Source organism: Nilaparvata lugens, chromosome 3 (genome assembly GCF_014356525.2).
Source record: "Nilaparvata lugens isolate BPH chromosome 3, ASM1435652v1, whole genome shotgun sequence".
NCBI classification, from domain to species: domain Eukaryota; kingdom Metazoa; phylum Arthropoda; class Insecta; order Hemiptera; family Delphacidae; genus Nilaparvata; species Nilaparvata lugens.
Genome location: NC_052506.1, coordinates 71,118,870 through 71,144,476, shown reverse-complemented (window position 1 = coordinate 71,144,476; position 25,607 = coordinate 71,118,870). Strand labels below are relative to the sequence as shown.

Genomic DNA, 25,607 nt, shown 5'->3' with positions numbered 1-25,607 from the left:
TCAGGAATTCTGAAGTGAGTTGCAATGGAGGCTTTTCATTGGCTGAGTCAAGGCACACTCAATCTTGGTTCAGGGAATTTCCTCACTCATCAGCTTGCAATCAATAGATCAACCAGGAATTTTTTGTGACAATGTTTCCTTTAAAACTTTATATTGGTTTATCCAGTTTTCTTGATCTCCTGTGAAGCTGTATGAAATAGAATTAGCCTGTTACTGTTAATACCTGTCTGTATAAAGTATGTTACATATAGGGATGTTACATATGTACAGATGTATGATACAGATGTATGTTACATATACATGTATGTTACAGATGTATGTTACATATGGTTAATTATATTGCAGTTAGTTATTTAAATGTAGATTTTTTTAAATCACTCCAAACATTCTGTAGGAATTCGTGTTGACCTGGAACAGCTCTGTTCCACCAGAACTATTCTTGATGGTATCAGAAGGTCCAATTCAATTCACTTAACGGACCCCCTGCCGATTTCCAAGCGAGAGCCTAGGACTGATATATGCATCAAACTCAGCAAACAAATTTGGGTCAAAAATCAAGTGATCTTGGCTATTATTAGAAACCCAACGGTGTGACAAACAAAACCATCAAATTAACGAATTGTGTCTGCTGTAACATCACGTAATCGCAAAGTTGCTTGGTAATGATAGGCGTCCACATCAACTGATTAAGAATTATCGAACGATGAATTGGTTCAGTTGGTCGAATTTGATTTGACTATTCATGAATGTGGTGGCCACCGCAGGGTGCAAGCGTGAGAAGATGCAGACTGTCAGATAATAGGCTGCTGTCTGCACACGTCACATTGTCCGTGATTTCACGCATCTGCGGCGCAGAAAATCATGCGCTTGTATCGTTTATTATTATTTCAGCCTTCTGATCGAGAGAAATCGATAGGCGCAACTGAAATGACGGCCGGCTCATTATGAAATAGGGACACGGACAGAAGGAAGCGAGATCGCGCACCAAGACTTTCACCTCTGCTCTTAGGGCGGCCGCGTGTGATAGGCCAAACGCCGACCTTGGCAAATCTCCAGGATTCACAGCTGATTCCCAGCACTGGGCACATCTGATTGATGGAAGGCCACTTGACCTTCCAACCAAGATCAAACTCCCACTGGAGATTTTGATTTCAAGTCAGAAATATTACTGATTGTTCCATGTATTACTTGTTTCAAGTTCGTTCCACTAATAATAAATATGCCCGAGCTATCATCAACCGAACTGCATTATACTTATAGAATCAATGATCTTTGAGAAAATGATACTGGAACAGTAATAATTTACAGTAGAGTAGATGTAAACAGTGAAGAGAAATTATAATTTTAATTGTATGTTAAATCAACCCATTGTTTTCAATACTTTATCGGATCAGGTTCAAATTGGTCTTATTCTTCTCAGCGCTTCAAAGTGGTATTATTTCATGCATCACATGTTCAAAATTTATCAATTTTTGGAATTAGAATTTTTTTCGAAGTCCCAATCTAAGTTTCAGATTTTTTATCTTTTCAACCGTGCTTCTGAGCTCAAAAGTGTAAAGGACCTTTATTCTTCAGCGCTCCAAGGTGGTCTTATTTCATATATCACATGTTCGAAATTAAAAAAATAAAATAGAACTCGATATAGAACTCTTGAAATTAGAACTCTTAATCCAAGATCTTGATGAATGTATACTACGGTAACAAAAAATATGACGGCCTTAAGCAGATGCATACCACTTAATACTGCATTCCAAAGTGAACATGGAAATACCCACATATCTCATCACGATTGAAGTCTATATTGGTGGATTTAATTATATACGAAAATGGTTATATAACCAATGAGAAGTAATAACATGCTCATCTTCCTGAGCTTCGAAAATTGATTACAGTAATCAGATCCATGTAGGATTGACTACGAATACCGGTACTAGTGTGTTGAGCATTCCAAGGTTTGTGTTTCGTGTAGTTTATTCATTGCAGGAGAGAGTGGTAATGTCATAGACTGGTCTATAGGTGAAGCTCTTTGATTCTTGAGTTCAAAAGAGCAAGTGAATTAGGAAATAAATTGCATTAATAGTGAGAGTATATGATATATTTACAGAACTAAATTAGTAGCAATCATTAAGGAGTTTTAAGAACCACGCATTAAACTCACTAATAGCTTTTAACTCTGTTAAGAAATTACCCCTTATAAGTAAGTAATAAAACAAGTATCAGAGCATGCGAAATAAAATAACGTTTCCAATATACAAGCTTATTTCTCATTTATAAGCGTAACATGTATTACATCATAACGACCAATTATTGAAAAAAGTCAAAAGATTTTGCTAAGGTGGATATGGAGCTAAAATCTGAATAGCTCGATGAATTCCAATTGGATTAGACAGAATTATTTCGATAATTATTTGAGGTAGGGTAGAGGCTAGAGACAATGGTTCTGATATTCAGAGAAAGAAAGTAACATGAGTAAAATGAAAGTTCTTATTGACTTTGGGATTGAAAGTTTAAAGCTTATAACGAATATTTATAGAAGGTATTTTTCAATCGAGAAAGAAGATCCTATTCATGAACGATTCAAGGTTGAAAATACGTCAAATCTTGAACACGCGAGCTTACCGTACAGCAAAGACAAAGCCTTCATTCAATAAATCCGCCTGCCTCAAACTATGGATAACAATTCAGCAACACTTAATGAGCTTAAACATAAAAAATAATGAAAAAACATCAAAAATAAGCTATTCGACGTGCAATCTTGATCACAATAGGTATAATACTGTATATTATTCATTGTATCTTTTATGAGAGTAATAAATCAACTCTTTTATTAATGGGTGAATCCTGAAATGGCAAAAGATATTGAATACAACTAAATGAATACAATTGGAGTTCGTGAAAAATGAGCAATATTTTTTCAAGAGAGATTCCAAAATGTCTGCATTTTTCTACTATCATTGCATTTCCCTATAATTGAAATAATTGATTGTACTACTGGTAGTACGTGATAATAATGTATTGCTCCACAACTTGTTTAAAAACAATCCTAATGAGGTACTTAACTGTCGATAATATATTCTCACTAATGACTCAAAACTCAGACACCAATAGCTGGAGTGGAAAGTGTAGTCGGAGGATTAGAAGACTAATGCATTGTGAGAAATATCAGAGTCTCACCGGAGAAAAAATGAATTCAAAATCAGGAAATATAGAATTCAATATCCATGATAATGATTAATTCGAATATCCAATGAAAGCTGTATAAATAGAACTGAGGACTTCTGCTTCTGGAGAACTGAATAGGAGAAGGAAATTCATTGAAGGAAACTGTCTAAAATTTAAGAACCACCATTAACATGACTAGCTCAGATATGAAGAATCTTCAATATTGAATTATTAACATAATAAGAGAATATATTCATTACTGTGAGGAGGAAAGAAAAGGCTACAGTGTCACTGATAAGAGCTTTATACTGAAAAATGGATTTTTAAGAGGAAAACTGGATTCAACTCTACAGTACCATTAAGTGGATTTTAAAGTGATGATATCAGATAGTCTACTCGAGCAAGGAAGTAATTTATTCACAACGAACAACAACGAGTAATCAAGAATGAGAAATTCGTCGGAGGATGTGAGAATAAATGCCATGAAATTGAAAAAAGAGTACCGGCATCTTGGCCTCGAGATGAACCGTGGCGTGCCTTGCTCTTATGCATTCACGTGACATTCAAATCAGGATCTAAACTTGAACTTGGGTTCTATGGTTATGAAGCTGGAGGCATCTCACACTTTGGAAATAAAAATTTAGAAAAACCTAGACCGTTACTACCGTTAACAGATAATGATAAAATTGTGTTCATTAGTATGCAGAATATTATTATTCAATAATCTAATCAGGCACTCTAGTCCGACTGGTACGGCCAGAGGCGACATAACGTAAATATCAACACCGTTATTCAGCGTTCTACTAGTTAGTTCTTATATTGTCCTCCTTCATTAGAATAAACTTAAAAGATGGTACATTAATATTACATTCATGGAAATTATAGTCATAGATTTTATAATATTTCGTTTCTCAGATGAATTATTTTGTAATTCCGATGAATTACTAATCTTATCATAATACAAACTGGCCGTATTACAAACAACACCTTGAGACGCTTAAGAATAAGGATCAAGTTGTAAATTTGATTAAAACGTACAAAAATAAAACATTCTTCATATCAAAAGTACCTAACTATAGTGCGGTCCACGTTATAATGGCAGTGGAGAAAGATAGAAGAACAGCATTGCCGATTCTCTGCCTTGCCACTGCCTTCTATAGAGGATAGCTTCTATATCTGATGTAATATATGTTCATTCTTGTTTAAAATAATCAATTATATTTTAATCGTCAATAAAATATATAGACTAATAATACTTTTTCATTATTGAGATTAAATATATTTTGTTAATATGAATAATACTCCTACATTGTTAAAACAATCTGACAATAAAGATAGCGCAATGTAATTTGTCGAATGATAGTCAAGGAACACCAATTTTAATCAAATACTGCCATTATAACGTGAACCCCACTATAGATATACGAGTGATGTGCTGAGTCCAAGCATCAATATGCTTCGTATAATTTCAAGTTATACAGTGATTCTGAACCTAATTATTTGAAACGGAGAGTTCTATTTTTTAAGGAGAATGGAAATGTCTCTTCCAGAGTGTATAGCCTATACTCTCTGGTTTCTACGGGCGTAAGCTTCAAATATCGGAAATAGGCCAACAGTACGTTATCAATGTTTTGTTTCAGCTAAAATATGAGACACTAATCATGTCGAGTTAATTTCTTGTCATGTTATCTGTAATTAGTTTCTCAAACAACCGGTGTGTTCATTTAGGAAAAGTGTAAATACCGTATCTCATGCCTGCAGCTTTAAACTATCAACTTAAGCTGAAACTATGAGCTATAAGATCTAAGATGTATTACGAAGAATAGTAGTCTATATAACGTGAAGGGGAAATCTATTCCACCACCTTATAAGATTCACATTTTTATTGACTTATGTCTTTCTGTCTCATGAATTAGTTCTTCGGCCTTTCATCAAATTTATTATCTTCTAAAAATTCAAATGAACAAAATACAGAGCAACGAAGCTTCTTGGATGATGAACCAACAGCTTTTTGAATCTCGAAGTCCTCACTTCTCATTTAAAAAATGGAGTGGTAGTTTCTAAGAAACTATTCCTACTTGAAAAAGGATGTTGGAATTTCCTTATTCAATTCCTCTCTTATCATTCGCTGAAAAGGATGTTGATGGAAATCCATCTTTTCATCGTCTGAGATAACGATTGAAATTTGTACTGAACTGAATAAAAGAATTGAAGAGTCGCAATCGCTGAAAGTGACTGGCATTTAAATTTATTACGCAATTTCTAGATCGATTGATTTCTCTGACACAGCGATTTCTCATTTGAAGGTAACCACAATTATACAAACAATGATTTGTTTTCAAACTACTGAAAGAGAAAACAAAGTGATTCAGCACAGGTGGATCCATACAAAGAGAAATTGGCTCTCAAAGTAATATGACAATCATATCCTCCACTACATGCATTATTTATTCGAACACTCCAATTCACAGTTCAATGGACTTTTGTGAAAATCTATTAAACTATTGAAATCTAAACTCATGAAGCCTATCGAAATATATTATGAAATTTATGAAATCCTTTGCTTTTATGAATTCCTTAGACATTTTTAATGCGAAACTTCAAGAAAAATTTAAGACAATCAATAAGCAAGACAATGAATTTGCAATGACAAATTTGTGAATGAGCTCCTAACCTTTAAAATTGTGCACAACGTATTTTAAGTAAATTTGAATAATTTAAAGGAGAGAGTTTATTTATTCAGAGATGTGTTGAAAAATTACTTTGAATATCAAGATGATCCTTATTCTGGAATACATTCAAATGACAATTTGATAAGATATACGTAACAGTAGATAAAAATATATTATTTAGAAAATCCACTAGAGATTAAAAGATTATCTGTACAATAATGAATGAATGTCATCGGAAGTAGTGCAATAGTTCATGACTAGATAAATATGCAAAATAGCTTGAAATCCAACAAGTGGTGAAAGAAATCAACAAAACAAAGCAATCAATAGTATAGTATTCTCTCATACTATACAATAATTTAATGAAGATAATTTAACCATAATCCTCCTCAGGGATGATTTTTACTTTCCATCTTTTTTCCCGCCTGAGTTGGAAATATTCATCAACCATAGAAAAATAAATACAAGTATAAATCAATATCATCCATTAATCAAGAACTGAACTGAAGATACTACTTTTTCTCAAGTGAGTAAGAAAAACTTCCCGGAATAGCTATTATTACCTATTCAACTGATAATTGGATAATTTTATCAAGACAATCAAGATTCAAGGTCATAATACAAAAGAAAAAATTCTCATGAAGATGCAACAGTAGAAATGGAATAAGCACTTCATTATCGACCTTCATCAAATATTCCAGGTTCGTTCTTCAATAAACATAATTTTTAGACATTTTTAGAGAGGTTTTAAAACCAACCTTGAACCAGATTACTTTCCGAGCAAGTTCAACATAGTGCTGTGATTGTCAACGTCGTGACTCCTGGCCTGTAATCCTACCTACCTATAATCTAACGGTATACGGTTGATATCCAAACCAGAACTGACGTACCAAGGTACAACAGTATAACTGACCTAATTCTGAACAGCTGCCACTGTCTCGAACCTGATTGTGTTCAACAATGATGATCAGAGGATGTAGTCAAATCTTGACATGCTTGCAATCATCAGTACTTCAAAGCGCTATTCTAAACACAAGATATGTTTAATGTTTTTTAGAAGACTGGGTTGGAAAGGGTAGAGAACACTCTTGAACTAGAAAAAACTTGAGAACTCTAGGAATCCCTGAATCTACTGAAATCTGAGATAAACATGAAACCAACCAGCATTTCAACTTTTTATTACTAGATACTAGATTTTCTTTTAGGTAGAGTGATGTCCCTGATGAGGTTTCTTTACTTGACTAAACACCCACTGAACCATTATCAAAATCATAAGCTTTGTTCAAAATCCTCCAACTATCAAACATCTTATAACTCTTCTGATATTCTGATCAGAACTATCGATGACGATGTGAGAAAGAATACAGTCTAGTGACAAAGAGAGAGAATGGTAGAACGAAATTCGAGCTTTCGCCCCGTTTAACAGAACTAACACGATTATTGTTGTTCAACCAAATAACACATGTTATTTACAAACAAAGAATAAGCGTGATCGTAGCGCACGCCCAAGAAGCCAGTCAAAAGTTCGTAGTCTCCTTAGAACGAAATCTCTTCTATTTTCACCTAGAACTTCAAGTACCTCATAATTTTGTTAAAGTAGGAAGCATGATACTTTATAAAATATACAAATAAAATCCTCAATAATTTCATAAAGAAATCCTTGAACATTTATAGATTATGACAATATTATAATTATTACGTCAATGGTTAAGAAATGATTTACCTTAAACTGAAACGATGTTCACAGGTGCAATAGGTAATTGCTAAAGATAATCGAAATTTATTGTCGAGATGATCCGAAGCAAAAGCAATTCAGTTCTCTGAATAGAATTGGGCTATCCGTGAATATCATTAATGGAACCGAGATTGCCATAAGAATTAAATATAGCGATTAATAAAGGCTGTTTTTGCTTAACATAAAGGTTCATCAATATCAGGCTACAATTAAAATTGATCAGCCACAGATATCATGAAGAAAGTAGGAAAATTTTAAAACTGAGGTAAAAGACGAAAAATCATGAAGTTCATTGATCTAGCCTGCTAGATTCCATGTTATATAGCTACGGTACATTTCATGCTGTTAGCTCCTCTACTTCTCCCCACATTTAAAAACTTATAAATCAAGATTTTCAGCTTTGCCACTATGAAAACTCTAAGACCATTAGAAAGTAGTTGGAAGTAGTAGTTACAAAATGTTCAAGTTGGGCGTTGGAAATCAACTAAAAAAGACTAGATGCTAAGATGCATTTACAAGATAGGTTTCATTGACCTCGTCTGAGATTACGTATCAGACACCAGACACTAACCACTATTTTGCAATCGGTACTAGATTATAACTTTAATAACAACAATTTGAGTCAAGCTAAATTTAAACCTGACTCGGTTTTCTTATTCTTGAAATAATCAAGGAATAATAATTCTAATTTTTCAAGGAATAGATGTTCAAAAAAGGATAGCATATATGTTTCAAAATATACTGGATGTTATGTAGATAGACTAGTTTACTCATTTCGCAACTCATTTTTGTCCGTTTTTCATTTTCATATAAGTAACTCATATTAATAATTCCATTTCCACATCAACTAAAATCAATCAACTCTTCATTTTCTTCCTCATAGAATTTGTGGAATGATACATCCTTACAACCTTAAAACAATGGGCTTTTGACAAATTCATATAGCCTAAATTATAGATTGATATTTTTTCAAGAAATGAGATTTATATGCTATAAGCAACGTTTTTTATGTGATTAATAAGTTATTATATTATTGAAAATACTCGATTCTTTGTAAATAATATATAATATATTTATCCTAATTGACTGTACCTCAATATTATTATTATAAAACTCGTAAACTGTAACTCAAACTTACATATCAAAGAAGAATACTATATACGACTAAGCGTTTATGCTTCATACAATACAAGAAATTGCATAGACTTTTAACAGTACAGTTTTCGAAATTCTTCTATAATCCATTGTCTTTATTGCAACACAATTATTGTATAATTATTGTGAATGAAAATCCTAATATTGAATGCTGTAAACAATTATTGTTTCCTTTTTAGATGAGAAAATCACTAGTTATACCCCAAACTTGAGAGTAATAAACAATAAGTGTAAGTTACATCGTAGATGATTTGATTAGATGTGATCCTTCAAAATAATGAGAATGCTTCAAGTAGAGGACTTACCTGTTTGTTCAGTTTTTTGATTGAACGGCAACACGAACTTATATAACCCGGTTTGAAGAAGAGCGGTTTGAAACTGAGGGAAGATGAGAGTGTGTTGAGGTTGAGCGAGCGCACATACAACCACTGAACGCTACTACGGTCACCGCGCCACTGCCACTGGCCGTTCACAATCACAGAGTCACAGAGTCACAGAGACGCGTCTCGCGATGTTCGTAAACTCAACAGTGTCGCCACAACAACACCAATCTTATATTGGAAGGGAGGCAGAGAGCTGCACTCGCTTTCGACGTCACCTGTTCTCCAATATCTATTTAACTAGTTATTATCCTCCTTCAACTGATTTTTTTTATTAGTTGTGGTCAGTGCGGTGAACGGTGACGATTATTGCATATATGGCCTAACTAAAACAATAGGAATAAAACAATTATCCTTGTTCCTGCATCAAGGAACACTTGCGATATATGAGAAAATTGATAAAGATCACGTACTTGGAAATGACGAAAATGTAAGGTTCATCTTACGTGTGTAACCTCATATTTAGATACCAATACCGGGAGCCAAGTGAGGTATAAAATATTAGGCAGTGTATAAATTGTTGGGGAAGATGAATCTCAATGAGAAAGGGAGGATTCATCTTTGTTGAAAGTCAGAAAATATACTATTTTCTTTTGTACCAATTCACATTAAGGAAGAAAGTTATTCCATTTTTAAAACTAATATTTTCAGGATTTATTTCTTATTCAATCAACAATACCATGAAGAATTTATACTCAAAATTTATTGAATTCATCCCAGTTACCGATTTAAAAATTATCTGTCTCAAAAAATTAAACTTCAGGCTCTCATAACTCAATAAGTAATAATCGGGGGAAAAATTTTCCTGGGAAAACTTTTTTTTATTTTGATAGCTTGATAGTTGTTAGTTGCAAATTGAAATACTTTGCAAAATATCAGCAGTAAAAAGTTTTTTTAGCCTGTTGAACAGCCTTAATGAACTACAGCCTACATCCACAACTACCGAGAAATGTGAAGAATTCGGGTATTCTATATTTTGTAGTCTCATTACAAGTACCTTACATTATACCTTATATTATTTTTTACTACTTTTTCAATATTACTTTTAATTGATGTGCTCTACTGTAAAGCAAGCCATTTTTGAGAATATTGGCTGTTGGAGAGAATTATGACTGGTTATGCATTGAGGCATAGAGGCATAGATAGGCTCTTTATTCGTTTTCATGGGAGGATGATGCACTGCCTCCGTAAACAAAGCCGTAGTGCATTCGTGTGACGTCAGCACAAGTAGGGCTCCTACACCAATAAAAACACTAGTTGATATAGATCAGCTGAAATCAACGAATTTTTATTGTTGTAGGAGCCCTACCTGTGCTGACGTCACACAAATGCAATACGGCATTGTTTACGAAGGTAGAGTGGATGATGTCACCGACACCGCACATAGGCCTATACCGTAATACATGATACCGTACCGTAATAAATATGTGTGGGAGAAATGAAGACCACTCACATAATTCATACATTTGCAGATAATCCGATAGAAATGGAAAAGTGATGAAATTGAATCTCAATTAAAATATTCCTATTGTTCACTCAGCAATATTTGATTCTTTTCGAGGATATAATTATTTTCGTGATATTTCAATCTACTGGTACTCTATGTAATTAATTTCAACCAAATTGTAATGAAGAGGCCTAGCCCTGAATTGACTTGAACAAAAATTAAGAACAGTTTTCCAGAGAATCTCATACATATAGATTCAGAGCTTTCTCATTCTTATAGATACACGTTTACAGAGCTTGGAGCTTGTCAAGCTGGTAACTTTTTTAGTTGTTTTCAAGAAAGGGCCAAAGGGAAAAAGTATAAAATCAAAACCGGTTCATATAAGTACGATGTGAGTCCAGCATTAGAGTGCATTAAACTCTCTCACAAATAAGATGTGGTCATTGGTAACCAGAAAATAAAGAACCTTCTCTTATCAAGTGTCATATAATATTAGATACTGAACTCTAGAGTTCAGATCCTGGTTACACTGTATTTACAACACATTCAAGACGTATACATCTAATTCGAATATTGCAATTAATTAATATATTTATACCAATCCATTAAATGGTCAGAAAGAATATATTCTGGACTAAGAATCATGTTTTCACTATGAAGATAATCTCTGACACAAACTCAATGATTACAATAAAATGGATACCGTGGATATTGATGTTATGGAGCTTTTCCATAATATTGAAGAGACTTGATATGTTGTCAAAAACCCACTTTATTTTAATAAAAATTAAAAGTTGATGCCTATAACTCTATTTTAAAATAACAAGTAAATTTGCACATATGACAAATTATCTTGATCAAGCTTGGTTTTACAGTAGTAAATCTCATTTCAGAAAAAAAATATTTTTTTATTCCTTTTGTTGAGAATCTATGAATAGTCACTAGAATAGAAAATACTTATCACACTGCTATGCAAATGAAATAATAATTGAACAATCAACAATAATTTATCTCCATATCGCCAAGAAAGAATAGTTTTTCAATTCAATATAGGCAGTTCTCATTCACTGATGAATAATTTGTTTGATTTTTCACCATCGATAATTTCTAAAATAAGTTGATTTACTTAATATTTACGTACCTGCAATAATGATAGCAATAATTACGAGATGGATAGTGCTTACACCGAGTGAAACAATTGGGACATAACTTTTCCTGCATTGAATTACCTCTGAGAGCATTTATTCCGCATCAGGAAACAAAATTAGCGAACTTATTTTATGAAGGTACCTGCATTTTTCATCTCACCTTGGTAACATTGTGACACATGTCATAATCGATGTATTGACGCATCAGTTGATACTCATAACTCAGCATTGGAAATTCCACGACAGTGGATAACTGATTAAATTAATTTTCAAAATGACAGAATCGACAAATTGATAGGTGTTTCTGACGTATTGACAAAATCGAGCTGTCGCTAATAACCATTTTGAATACTTCATTATATGCAGTGAATTACGGATGTAATTTTTCAACTTCATCGATATTCGTAAACACTTGGTTGGACAAGTAGTACCAGCAAGAAGTCTTTTAAAAATTGAAATAGATGTCACAAAGTTGAAGTGCATGAGAAATGATAAATAGCATCCACACTGATTTTGTATTATTTAATGGTAGAAGCAAGTTTCATGTTTTTCCCATTGGTTTTCCAATGGAAAATGATATTGTTCAAATTCGATAGATAATTAATTGATCAAAATTTATGGTAATTTATCAATAAAGTCGCAAACTCAGTCTTCAAGAGCGTGGCTTTACGGATTCCTTTTCTTTTCAAAAAATTATGAACAATTCCGAGTCGCTCTTATACTGTTCTAAGTTCAAACTAGGAATTCATTACTATTTTATTTCATTACTATACTGGAAATGAAATTTATTGCCAAATAAATCTACAATCAGAATAGAATTGAAGTAGGCCTAGTTGTGAAGTTGAGTATAAATATCGGGGACCGAGCTTCGCTCTGGAGTACAAAAGCATAAAAAGTTTTTTACGAAAGAAGAAATTATAATAACATTCATACAGAAATGTTCTATCTATTCACAGTAAATTGAGATTAATTCCCAGAAGAATGCAAAAATTTCCTTCAAAAAGGCCCAGTTGCACAAAAGCCGGTTAAATTTTAATCCTGATTAACTTCACGTGAACCAAATCAGAGAAGACCATTTCAAAAAGATGGATCTACTGGAATTAATCAGGATTGAAAATAGCCCGGTTTTTTGTAACCGGCACTTAGGACCTGATTGAATGATTACAAAAGTTCAACAGCTAAGTCATAATTTTGGCACAGTCCCACACACATGAACTCGCTCACTCACTTCTATCACCAACAGACGACGAAATAATTTTTATCATATGTTTTTCCAAGGATGAATAATAATTATCCTTTTAATGTCCTTCAGTGAGTTTTCTCAGGGATGAGACCTAGTGCAATCGAATCTTTATATTATAAACCTACTATGTTCTGAATTTAGTAAGAATCGTTAGAGCCGTTTTCGAGATCCGGTGAAATACATAAACATATAGACATTTAAACATCCAATTATCTAAACATCTAAACATATAAACAGAAGTTGCTCGATTAATAGTATAGGATATTACTGAAGTGAGGACTGGAAAGAATGGGTCGATTTAACACTTCAAGCAGCATCAAGAAGCTACTATGCGTAGCAGTAACATATTTGATCATCCAGCTGATTTGTGTACCGCTATTTGAATTAACCAGCCAGCATACAGTGATTATAATTTATTGGGAAAGAGCAATCAGGTATTAGTCCAGGCAATAAAATGCACGTAAAAGGGTATAGAAGGAAAAGTTTGGAAGACAATTTTTGACCCCGCAGTTCTGTTTAGGGTAGTAAGGAGGTAAACATATCAAAAGTCCCCACCCCTACCCACTGTGCTAAAGGGATGGGGGTGGTTCAAAGGTACCATTTTTGGTTTCTCGCATATAACTCGAGAACTATTCATCTTACGGACATGGCTGCTCAATACAATACATAAATTCATACAATATTTATTTTACAACTTTTTCTGTTGTAGAACACGTTTGCTTCCAATTTTTTGCCATTTTTGCTCTTATAACTTCTTAAAAATCGATGGAAAAAATACGTACTGATTATGAGCGTATAAAGCATCAAATTCTCTTCAATTTGATGTATTATTTCATACTTTACGCATTTCCCAACGACTGTTGCAGTAGCTTTACTGTTGAGTGTGAAATCTTCAGTTTTGCAACAATAGATCAATTGACAAAGGAATTTGGAGGGCAAAAATTGTCTTCCAAACTTTTCCCTCTATAACTCTCCCTTGACTGTACTATATGAGTAGTTGGCTTCCTTCTAACTCCGCCCGCCCCCGCACAGAACAACTATAGGGATCATCTCATCAGTCCACTTTAAACGTCAGTCCATTATCACTTCTGATATCCTGTAAATAATACAGGCCTCCTTTAGTGAAATATAGAAACACCTTCTAACATAGTTAGATGCTCAGTCTATCATTTACACACATTCTCCATAACTCAGTCAACTCCGTACGTCGGCCAACTCTCAGTGTAAATTAGTCGAAGTTTTTGAAACTCTTCTGAAGAGTTTTAATCCAGTTTCTACTGCTAATTATTTCGAGTACAAACATGATTTTAAGGTGGAAGCTTAAACGCCATTTGAAGTGCCCACAGGGGGGGGGGACGAAGACGCATACTGCGTCCTGGAAATTATTGGGGGAGGGGATTCAAAAACCATTCTTAGGGGGGGACCTAAAAAAAGGTCGCAGTGAGCTACTGTTTTTTGCGAGTAGTATGAATTCTTTAGTACTTTTGGTACTAAAATTTGGGATATTTAGGGAGTTGCGTCCTTGGGCTTGGAGGTAACCTGTATTATTCGTCATCTCAAGAAAAATGGAATGCAATAGTGAGTATTCTAGAAATATGAAATGTAGATGTGAAAGGTTTATGTAGGTAAGATTGAAATAACGGATAGAAGTGAGGAAGAATTACGATGATGATACGGCATTAATTAAATGAGTGATATTAGAATAAATTTAGATCATCATTAATATTTTTGGGTGTGAGTTGGCGCCAGTGTCAATCTCGTGCAGTTTGCAGTTCATGCACGAGCTGTTATCAAGTTCAAAGCAGGTGTGATCTTCTCCACTGAAGTTCAGTCCGGGTTGTTTGGGTCAGAGTCAGAGCTGACATTGTCCCACTTTGAGCAGCTGGCTCAAATCTATGCATTCCAGGACGTAAACAAGTTCTCTCTGGACTTTTCGGTCACAAATCTGAAATCCTTATTCGCACCGCGCTGGTGGTAGCCTAATAGGCATATTTATCAAGTTCACTGTATTAATTTGTCAGTATTATTCACTTCTACTGGACGTGACGCTCACCTATAATTTTACAATCTCTGCTCTGCCATACTCTATACTACTCCCTACCGTACTATTCCATAATAACTCTATAATAACTATATAATTCTTATTATAACTATATAACTCTTACGCTAATCTTTCTTCACTTCGTCTTTTTCACCCTTCCTCTTCTTTGACATTCTTCTCGTTCTTGTTTTTCTTCTTCTTCTTCTAAATTCCACCTCCTCCTCCTTCTCCTCCTTCTTCTCCTACTACTACTCCTCAACCTACTTCTGCATAATTTTCTACCTTCTATCCTATTTCACTTTATATTTTCTATGTTCTTTCATATTTTTCAATTTGCATCTTCTCCTCCTCTACCTAATCATCAAAGATAAAAATATTCTCCTATTTGATCTGTAACTTCTCCGCTTCTCTGCCTTTTTGAATCAGCTCTTACTTTTCAGGGTCATTTTGGATCATCCTCAGAAGTGTCTGTATCCTTTTTTTATTTCGTTAATGTTTCTACCTTATTCTTCACTTTTCTTTTTGTTCTTCCCTTCCCTCACAGCCTTTCCACAATTTCTACATTTTTATTTTGTCTGCTCCATATCTATATTATTTCTCTATTACAGTCCATTCACTTTCACCACATTATTCATTTTTCTTCCACCAAATCCTCCTCTTCATCTAGGTTTCCTCATATCTCTTACTTTTAGCATCACATCTTCAATATCAAGTTTTTTCTCTCTACTTATTTAATTTTCATTAATATGTATTGTAACATACATAAATAAAGAACTCTCAATCTAATCTTATCTGAGTGGAAATGAACTAAATTTCAAATAAGTAAAACCATAAGCCTATTTCGGACTTTAAAAATTTTTTAAATTCTAAAATTTTATCGAAATTTGTGAGAGAAATAGTACGAGGAGTATCCTTAGTTTTCTATCCCGGTCTTGTAAAAATAAGAAATAAATAAATCTCATATGCACGACCTACAAGACTTCTCATTAATCTGCTCCCTTTAATGAAACATCTTTCACCTCTCAGCATCTTGCAACTTCACACCTAAATTTCCCTTTGTTCAATATTCACTTTCCACTTCCCATTCATCACCTGCGTCCCCCCCCCTTACCACCACATCCACACCTTCTTCGATGGTTGAGCTTGTATTCATGAGGCAGAAGGCGCCCAATGACCTTATTTCAGTTGTTTTGATGGTTTGCAAATGAGACGTGAAGAGAATAAGTTGGATGAAAATAGACGAGACACTCGGTTCACACAGCTAAGAACAATTTTGGCACAAGTTCTGTTTGAAAAGAGTCCGTTGTTTTGGCGTTGATGCCTGATGGACATGTTCAACACCAAACACCGAACACGAACACGAACACGAACACCACCGCATTCAGGTTCACCGCAAGCGCGCGATCTGCGCTAGTCACGTTCCTCCTGAAAATTGGAGCGTTCTATTGTCTTCTTATATTGCATAGAAAAGAGTTGCTCACTAGAAAATCGCCGTCACCCGAATATTATACACGGTTAAGCTTTATTAATTTGGCAAGTAAAAAAAGAGAAAGCTTAACCGTGTATACGTAGAAATTTAATAACTATAGTACCGTATATACTTCAATTTAAACTGCTTCAGGATCGAGACTCGCTTGGTATAAGTGGTGGCCCGCTGTAGGCCGGTCGCCGGTCCAAATGCTGTTATAATACTATCATAATATAATATTATTATACAGAGCTATATATTTTTTATCGTAGACTTCAAGCATAGAGTATAAAGATACTGTTCAAAATACTTGTATCAGTTGTCCCTGCTACAAAAGTCTCAAAGAAAGTTACCAATCAATACAAATTTATGATTAATTAGTGGTTTTGTCTGTATAATTTTTGTGTGAACAAGACATAATTGGAACTCTATAATTCAATTTTGTGTCCACAGTCATAATGCAGCAATAGCAAGCTAGTTAGCCAGTCCTGAAAATGTAGAGCAACATAAAATAGAGTCTCTGTCTCTGGCTTCACTAACTAGCATATAATAATAAAATCTTGAACTCTTGTACATCAATTAATAATTTATATATTGATTCAAGATACACAACTTTTATTCATTAAAATAATTTATTGGGGAAGGACCAACATGAAAAACCCAAATCTGTTCCCCCACCCCGAATTTTCATTATAGGCCAATAGTCCAGAAAGAAGTTCATGTTTTCCCACTTTGTGTCCAAACACAAACAAGAAATTTTGAATTTAGAAAGATTAAAAGCCAAATTAAATAACAAAATTACTTTCAAAAACTTTGGAAATTTTAAAATATTGACTAATTTGAAAAAGTATGATCCAAAAATAAAAACCATAGTACTTACTTATTTATATGTAGCCTAAGAAATTGTTTCAATATTTAAGAATAATAATTAGTTCTAGGAGAAAATCGTCAACTACGTAATTGATAAATTTCATCGCAATTGATTGAATATGAAATGAAGTTGCGGCGGCTTCCATTTTTAACACTGATAAAATAAATATTTGTTATTGTATGTATACCGTATGTATTTTTATGAGTCGGCTATATAAGTTGAATTATTAGTATTGAAACCAAGCAAACTGATTTCTTAATTGTGTAAATGAAACAAGTTGCTGCAGTTTGACTGCCTGATAATTTCCCATTTATTCACTTGACGTTAGCTCAACGGAAAATATTCTTTCCAAACCTACAAGGAGGTAGGTTTATCTTTATCTTTTCATACTTTAGTCTTATCCACCAGCCTGGTGGATAAATCTTTTTGACGGATTCAGGACAGTAAGATTATAACAAAAACAGCGGTTAAAAATAGGTGATATAGTTGTAACAAGGCTTGATAGTAAATAGGCATATCAAAAGATCCTCAAATCGTAATAGGCTAATAAAGTTTTGGTTAGATTGCCCAATTAGATGAGATGGATACAAAAAGATAATAAACCTTAATTAACTGGCGATAATTCTGAGCATTATGAGTTTCTTATTATCTTAGTTTTTTATTTCTAGCCTCTATCCTTGAACTTTAAATACATCCGTGTTGAAGATGTTACCCAGCAACATTCTAATCAGCAGCTTCATTTTGCTGAAAATAAATTCAAAAAGCGTTAATCGCTCTCTAATGGATCTCAATGTGATGTATACAATAGATTTGTGACTGAATTGAAGTAGACCCAATAAGGGTTTTGAAAATAAATTTGTGAGTTTGAAGTCTAAATACCGTAGGCCTACCTATTTTACAGGGGTGTGAGAAGCGCAATATTTTTTTCTATCAATGTAATGATGCTCATATAAAATTCCAATCTTAAATTTTGGTATCATGCAATACTGAATCTTTATCACTATAATATTTACATGATACTTGGCTATTGAATAAAACTATTTCTTGAAAAAAATACTGAATTATTATTTCTATAATGCAACTTCTCATAACTAGTCTAATTCATACTTTGGTCTTGTCTCTCATTGTAGACATGTCAATGACGTAATATAATAAGAAGTCAAGTATGATGTTTTCCTGATACATCTTATGGAATAAATTTGATTTAGTACAATGTTTCTGTTGTTCAATCCACGACGAGCAACAAAATTATACTATTATTATCTTCTATTACTTTCTCTGTAGTTTACTCTGCTATTACTCGTAGAATTATTTTTCTTCAGAAGTAAAATCATCACAGTAAACATGTATTATTCAAAAGATAGGTAAGTAATGGTAAAACAAATATGACTTTTATAAAATATAAACACAACCCTCTAAAATCCAAATGAGATGAAGTAAAAAGTAGCCTACAAACACAACAGGCTTGGAGCGCCACACTACTATCAGAAAAATGTTATGCTAATTTTATGAAATAGTACTCAGTTCGCTTGTCATATGCAGACACATTTGGAGAAATTCATTCTAAGCAGGAAGGAAATAACCGACGATTCTGCATGAATCAAGGAGAAATGCTCTCTTTATAAGGGACATTTAATTTGCATCCATGGCCTAGTTCCGCTTTACAGCGAATGTCAAATCACTGCATCAGTCTGTAAAAGCGTTAATTTAACGGGGACAGTTATTTCCGGCTTGGAGATGCAATTGGTATTCATGATTTAATGGACAAATAATTATTATTATAGCACTAATTCATATCTATTTATCCATTCAATACAAGTAAGAAAAACTGATGACTTGAAAAATTGAACTTGAAAACAACGATTATTTATTTATAAATTGCATAGGCACAAATCATATGAATGATTTCAATGAATTTTAATGATTCATTCAACAAGTACACTTGCAAGAAAATACTTTTCTATTGGTGATTTGTGAATTGGTGTCTTTTGTGAATTGGTGATTGGTGAATCTATTTGGTGATTTGGTAGAAGTTTTCAAAAGAGCTTTAAATATAACTTTCCATAGATTATTTTTGTTTTGCACCAATTTCTAGTACAATTAGTCTTGATTAGCATTAGCTTTAGCTGCAATACTGATCATTCCCTTTGCTGAAAGTTTACGTTCTGAACAATAAGTATGAGTATTGTTGATAGTGCATGTCCTGCTTCATTCTGCTAATGTCAACCGCAAAAAGGAAATGCTAGCGGTCATCCTTTTACGCGCGTCAGTTAGTTTTACCATGAAAACTCCCTTCAACAACAAGGAAAGGTGAACTATCCTTCACTAAATTTGGATCTAATGATTCAATACTTTCCTATACTGCAGGGAATAAATGAAACCAAACACCTGTTGACAACTTATTAAAAATGTACAATTTATTTTCGATCTGACACTGGTAAACTACATTGAATTAATAAAACGTGTGTATATTTGTACTCTTTGGTACAATAACATCAGTTTCATGTAATCCTAGAAAATGTATATATATTTATGATAGTTTCAATATCTTGATCTTATCATTTAATAATAAAGTTTTCCACATATAATCACCGAACAAAATACAGTTGGTTCTCCCAACAAGAGTCTACAGTAACAGTTAAAGAAACACAACGTCTGTATGTAGTACATCAAGTTATAACTAATAATATAATCAGATGGAAATATACAAAATACAATTTAAAGAAAAATCTCAACACTCAAATAAACAATATAGATTATACAGAATATGTAAAATAAAATATGAAATCACAACATAAAAAAGATACTGCAATCAGGATGTTTAACAGTGTATGGTTTTTCCAATTATATTTTAGGACAATAGTAAGTATGGATCATAACTATTTACAAGATAAATTATTTGAAATAAAACAAATAAATAGAATCATCTCTGAGTTTTCATTATATTCATATTATTATGTTTGCAATGCTTCCAAATAAATAATGCACCATAATTTCTATGTAATTTTAATACTTAGTTTTTTTATGAGTGAAACACAAACTGTACATTCAAGAAGACCTACAACTATTAGTACAGGTTAATAGAACATCGACACACTGATGTTGAAAATTCTCAATAGAGAGATGAATTGCTCTCTTATTATATTATAATGAACAAACAATTGATTTCCAACAATATTGAATGTTTTCATGGAATATGTAATATAATCGATTTAACAGATCTCACAATAGCTAGATAACTTTAATCTACATAGACATCAAATTACTTAATAATTGATAATGAGATCATTCAAAAGAATAGTCAATACTCGAGCCAGCCATTTCAAAGAGAAGAGAATGATAGTTCACATCAATCATAATTTCCCTACTGAATCACTACTCCTCTACTGAAACAGAAAGAATAATGTCGCTTTGGAGGAAGTATGTTTATCTGAAGGATTTCAAGTCCCTTCAAAATACTTTAATTTCATTATTGTAACTAAAATAATGAAGATTTAAAGGAATGTTCAAGTGATGATCATATGTATGAAGATAATAAGCAGAAGAATTAATGTTTGGACTGTACAATATGAAAATTACAAATATTATACTTTTACTGGACTTGAAATTTACCCCATATTGTAGGAAGTCATAAGTCACAAGAAAACTCGGAAGGAAAGGTTTATTTGAAAAGAATAAGGATGTTACAATATGTTGTCCTATAAATGTTCAACATATTTATATATGTTATCCACTTTGGAATGGACTAGCAGTCCTTAAAAAGTACAGAAGTTACAAAAGTTGGATTGAGAATTAAATACAGATGCAATTATTATTTGAATCAAACCCCTCTCAATCCAAACTAGATGTATACAATCTATTGCTATTATTTCATTTTTAAATTTTACCCCCTCACCGATAAGCAGAATTGAAAATATGCATATTACAAAATATATACATGTGCAAATGAAAATAAAATAAAATATAATAAAGTAGTCGACGGAAAATAAATATCTATGTAATTTACAATACTTATTGAATACAAAAATAACAATCAAATGTATGAAAGAAGACACAGTATTCAATTAAATAGTATTTTATGAATCCTACCAAAATTACGGAATAGAAAAATTATTTTATGTTTTCAAGAGTAGCCTACACATAGAGTTATATTTTAATCTTATTTTAATCCATTCGTCACATTGGGCATAGAGGGGTTCTTAGGTCCTTACAGTTCTACTATTTGCTTATTCTATGATTGTTCTGAACTATTGTGGTTACATTTTGGTTGTAAAAATTATATTAGATTAGAATAACCTCCAAATTTAAATAAAAATAAAATTAATCAAATTAAATTTAGGAATATTCCTTGTTCCAATATTTAAAAACATTTGTATCACGAAGAGCTACCTAAAGGACATTGAAATTCACACAGAACATGATTCACAACACCAATTTCTATTGAACAATTTCATTAATTTCTAGGTTGGCTTTCCTAGCATACACACATGGTAATATGAGTTTCAGACTGTGTGGACAATAAGGTAGATGAGGAATGATTTACTGTATCTACAATTCACGATTGGTTTCAAATCACTGTGAAGGGAGTTTGGAAGCCAGAAAGTACTTGGGTAAAAGTCAACACTAATGGCCAACAAACGGTCACAATATTCCATACAAACAGATAAGTAAGCACACAGAATGTGAATATATTGTTTAACAAGACGGCAAACAACTAAATTTAAAAATATTTCACATTATCCAAGATATTTTGTGTACAAGTATTCTATAATTTTTATAAGTTGAGACTTGGACCTCCCATCAGAAGAAATTGCATGTACTACTGGGATATTTCATATAAAACTTTGAGGGCAAATTAGTAATTTGAAAAAGTCGCAATTTCACGGCTGTTATTTCTTCGGATGGAGGGCCAAGTCTCAACTCATTTTATACATACTTCAAAGTGGTCATACCACTTTCAAATAAGTACAATATAGTAGTCATCATCTAATAGCTTTTCTTCATTTTATATAAAAGTAATCTTGAAAGGGAATGATCATGACCTTAAATCTGTACAGAAAAAGAGAAAAAATAGGGAAAGCGCTTGAAGCACTCAAGTGTTTACTACAAAATAGTAAGTCACAAAATTTTTTTAATAAAATAAAACAAAAAGATACTTTTAGAATTCGAAAGAAAATATTGGGATTCAATGGAGTAAGGTATTGAGGTTAAGATGATTTTTAATACACCTGATACAAATAATGTGAGACTCTGGTCCATTGTTTTCACAAATTTACAACAGAGCTTGAGTTAGTGTCTCAGCCCGAACATTTGAAACTGGAGTGCCTTTTGAATGCTTGCTACTATTCGACTCTGCAATAAGATAACATGTACACGAAATTGTTCCTTGAAGTTGGAAAAGTTACAAAATTGATTCAGAGTTTCTGGATTAGGTTAATTTGGTAAGTGCACTTTACAGATACATTCACAACTCATTGAGATGATGAAATAATGTGATAGTAGGGATAACTTTTTAGACACTTATACTCATTACTGTATGATATGAGATTCCAAGAATATTTACACTGGATGACATCAATAGCTACTCTAGTAGGGAAACTAGTTACAAGTTTGAATCTAGTACAGCAATAATAGACACAACGCTATATATAGGTACTATGCTATTTCAATTTACAAGTATTATTAATGAAAACAAAATCTGAATGGATTTCAATCACTCCCAAAAGTGGAATAAAGCAAATCTAATAGTTTCTCACATATAGAAATGTAAGAGTTGAAAACAATTGCGACATATAGTTAGTTCACTTCCAAACTTGACATAGTGATAAAAGAAACGAGATTTCTAGAACCTAAGATAAGAATTTATGTAGTAGAGCAACAGCATGATTGGTAATAAACTGGAAGCCGTGTTGTTGGGAGCGAATAATTTCATTAAAAAAATACTCTCTTGATAAAATAGTCTCCTATGTAGGCCAAATAGTCGTATTCTAGACACTGAATGATAAAATACTGCCTAATGATTAAACTGTTCTAGACTGATCCACTGATCCAAAGTACTATCAAACTTACACATTTACAACAGTACTTCAAGTTTCTAAATCCGGGAAGCGGTTCAAGGCACTGGGTCTGGGCCTCTTCAGTAGATAGATCCTACATTTGATACAGGATCAAAGTGAACATGTGACCCAGTGTTTTGAAACTCGCACAAAACATGTACTGTAATAAATAAGGAAATCTAATACTGAATTAAATTACTAAAGTTCAAGGACGACGAGAAATTCAGAAACATTGTCCTATAATATTAATGAACTGCTAATTTACTCATTTTAATACATTGTTGATCAACTTCATATGAAATCATAGTTCATTCCGGAGATAATATAATTTTTTGGAAGTTGATGTAAGTAATGTTACATAGTTACTATCTAGGTCCTCTAATCTTTGGCAACAGTATATATAGATATTTCAGTCACGAGAATAAGGTTGGGAAGTAATATCGTGGGCTGCCCCGTAGGTTAGTGTCAAACAGATTGCAGAACAAACAGAGCGCATTTGCCCTACCTACTCTATTCTCCACCACACCTCATATTGGTCGTTTTCCCACTTACCGATTGTCGGCCGACACTCTTGAAATTGTCCTATTGATGTGATGTAACCTATTGCCAATTGATTGGCTAATTCTCACCAAAAGCTGATTTTCAGCCAATCGAAGGACAATAAATTCTGAGTGTCGGCCGACAATCGGTAACTGTAAAGACGGCCATTCTCGTAACTGACTTATCTCTAGCAGTTGTTCAACCCCATCGGTTCACATCAAATATAAGTAGTAGAAACACTAAAGCTATAGGATAAAATTACAGTGGAAGGTACACAGTTGGACACCAAATAACCGGTTGCTCTGTTTGGAGTCTCATTGCATCGCATTATGAACTAAGTAGGAGGTACACTGTTGGAAACCAATCAACTGGTTTCAATAGTCTGCGTCTCATTTTTCAATAGAGGTTACACTGTTAGAAACTAATTGACCGGTTATTCTGTTTCAATGAAATCTGTTTGTGTCTCATTTTGAATGAAGTAGAGGATTCACTGTTGTAAACAGAATTACCGGTAGTTAGGTTTAGCATGAATGAGTCTGGTTAATAAAGGTAACCATTATTGGTCTGGATGAGGCTGATTGATGAAGTAGAAGGTACACTGTTGAAAAGCTAACACCGGCTATTCTGTCTAAATTGAGTCTGTATCTCATTTTGTATCAAGTTGAAGGTACACAGTTGAGGCCGAATCACTAGTTTAGCATGAATCTGATTACATATCATTTCGATAAAGTAGAAGGTACACTGTTGAAAAGCGAACACCTGCTCCTCTATCTAAATTGAGTCTGTATCTCATTTTGTATGAAGTAGAAGGTACACAGTTGGAACCCAAATCACCGCGTTCACGTTCACCATTTTCACCATTCGCTCTGCATGAACTGGTGATAATTGGGTATAGTCTTAGCATGAGTCTACATCTTATTTCTTGAATGAAGTAGAAGGTACACAGTTGGCGCCCGAATCACGAGTTTAGCAGGAGTCGGATTGCATTTCGTTCTGCATGAACTGGTGATAGTTGGGTAGTTGGGCGGCCAAGCAGCGACCATCTTCCAGCTCGGATCAGCGTTTCCGACGACAGACGCGCTTGTGCTCCTTCTGCCAGTGCAGCTGCTGGCACTCGGTGCTGCAGTAGGCTGTGTTCCAGCAGCAGTGGTAGATCGCCTCTGCCTCGCAATTGTAGCACTGCAATGCCAATGCCAAAGCACATCACTCATAAGTCATAATTGTCTGGGGGAGCTTAATCAAATTCAAACAATAATTTGATTGTATGGTAAGAGATGTTGCGGTATTCCTCTATAATTAAACGAATTAGAAGTTGATGTTTTCAAAACCCACTATAATGGTATAAATACCAGTATTGACAACAAGACGTTGATGTTGTCAATACCACTAAACCATTATAGTAATATAAAACACATCAACGTCTTATTCTTCCAAATTCAAACAAGCTTATCAAAAATAATGGCTTTCAAGAAGAGTCGATTCCCAACGAGTATTCGCTTCAAATACAGCTAAGTACTTGGCTATATTCATTGAAAGGAGAGCCTACAATAACATTGAATTTGCGCTATAAAAGTGATGACTCACATCCGCTTTTAATTGCTTGACTCGTAATACGTAACAAGTGTTTACAGTGGTTTGATTGACACTGAATCACGAACTGTGATTATTCAGTTAAAGAATAGCAAACAA

At 33.4% G+C, this 25,607-nt stretch overlaps 2 protein-coding genes across 3 annotated transcripts in view; both read right to left on the bottom strand.

Moving 5' to 3' along the window:
• LOC111046551 (neprilysin-2) overlaps nt 1-9,315 on the bottom strand; it is a 46,157-nt gene extending 36,842 nt beyond the window's left edge. Inside the window, exon 1 of one of the 2 annotated variants that reach the window (XM_039424457.1) lies at nt 9,030-9,315. The gene's annotated coding sequence lies outside the window, so the exon portion shown is untranslated. The remainder of the gene's footprint in view (nt 1-9,029) is intronic. The other variant, XM_039424458.1, reaches the window with a different exon arrangement.
• A 10,398-nt stretch (nt 9,316-19,713) lies between these two features.
• LOC111046552 (zinc finger MYND domain-containing protein 11) overlaps nt 19,714-25,607 on the bottom strand; it is a 39,576-nt gene continuing 33,682 nt past the window's right edge. The window contains exon 16 of the mRNA XM_039422880.1: nt 19,714-25,097. Within this exon, the coding sequence (XP_039278814.1) occupies nt 24,975-25,097 (123 nt within the window). The 3' untranslated portion in view covers nt 19,714-24,974. The remainder of the gene's footprint in view (nt 25,098-25,607) is intronic.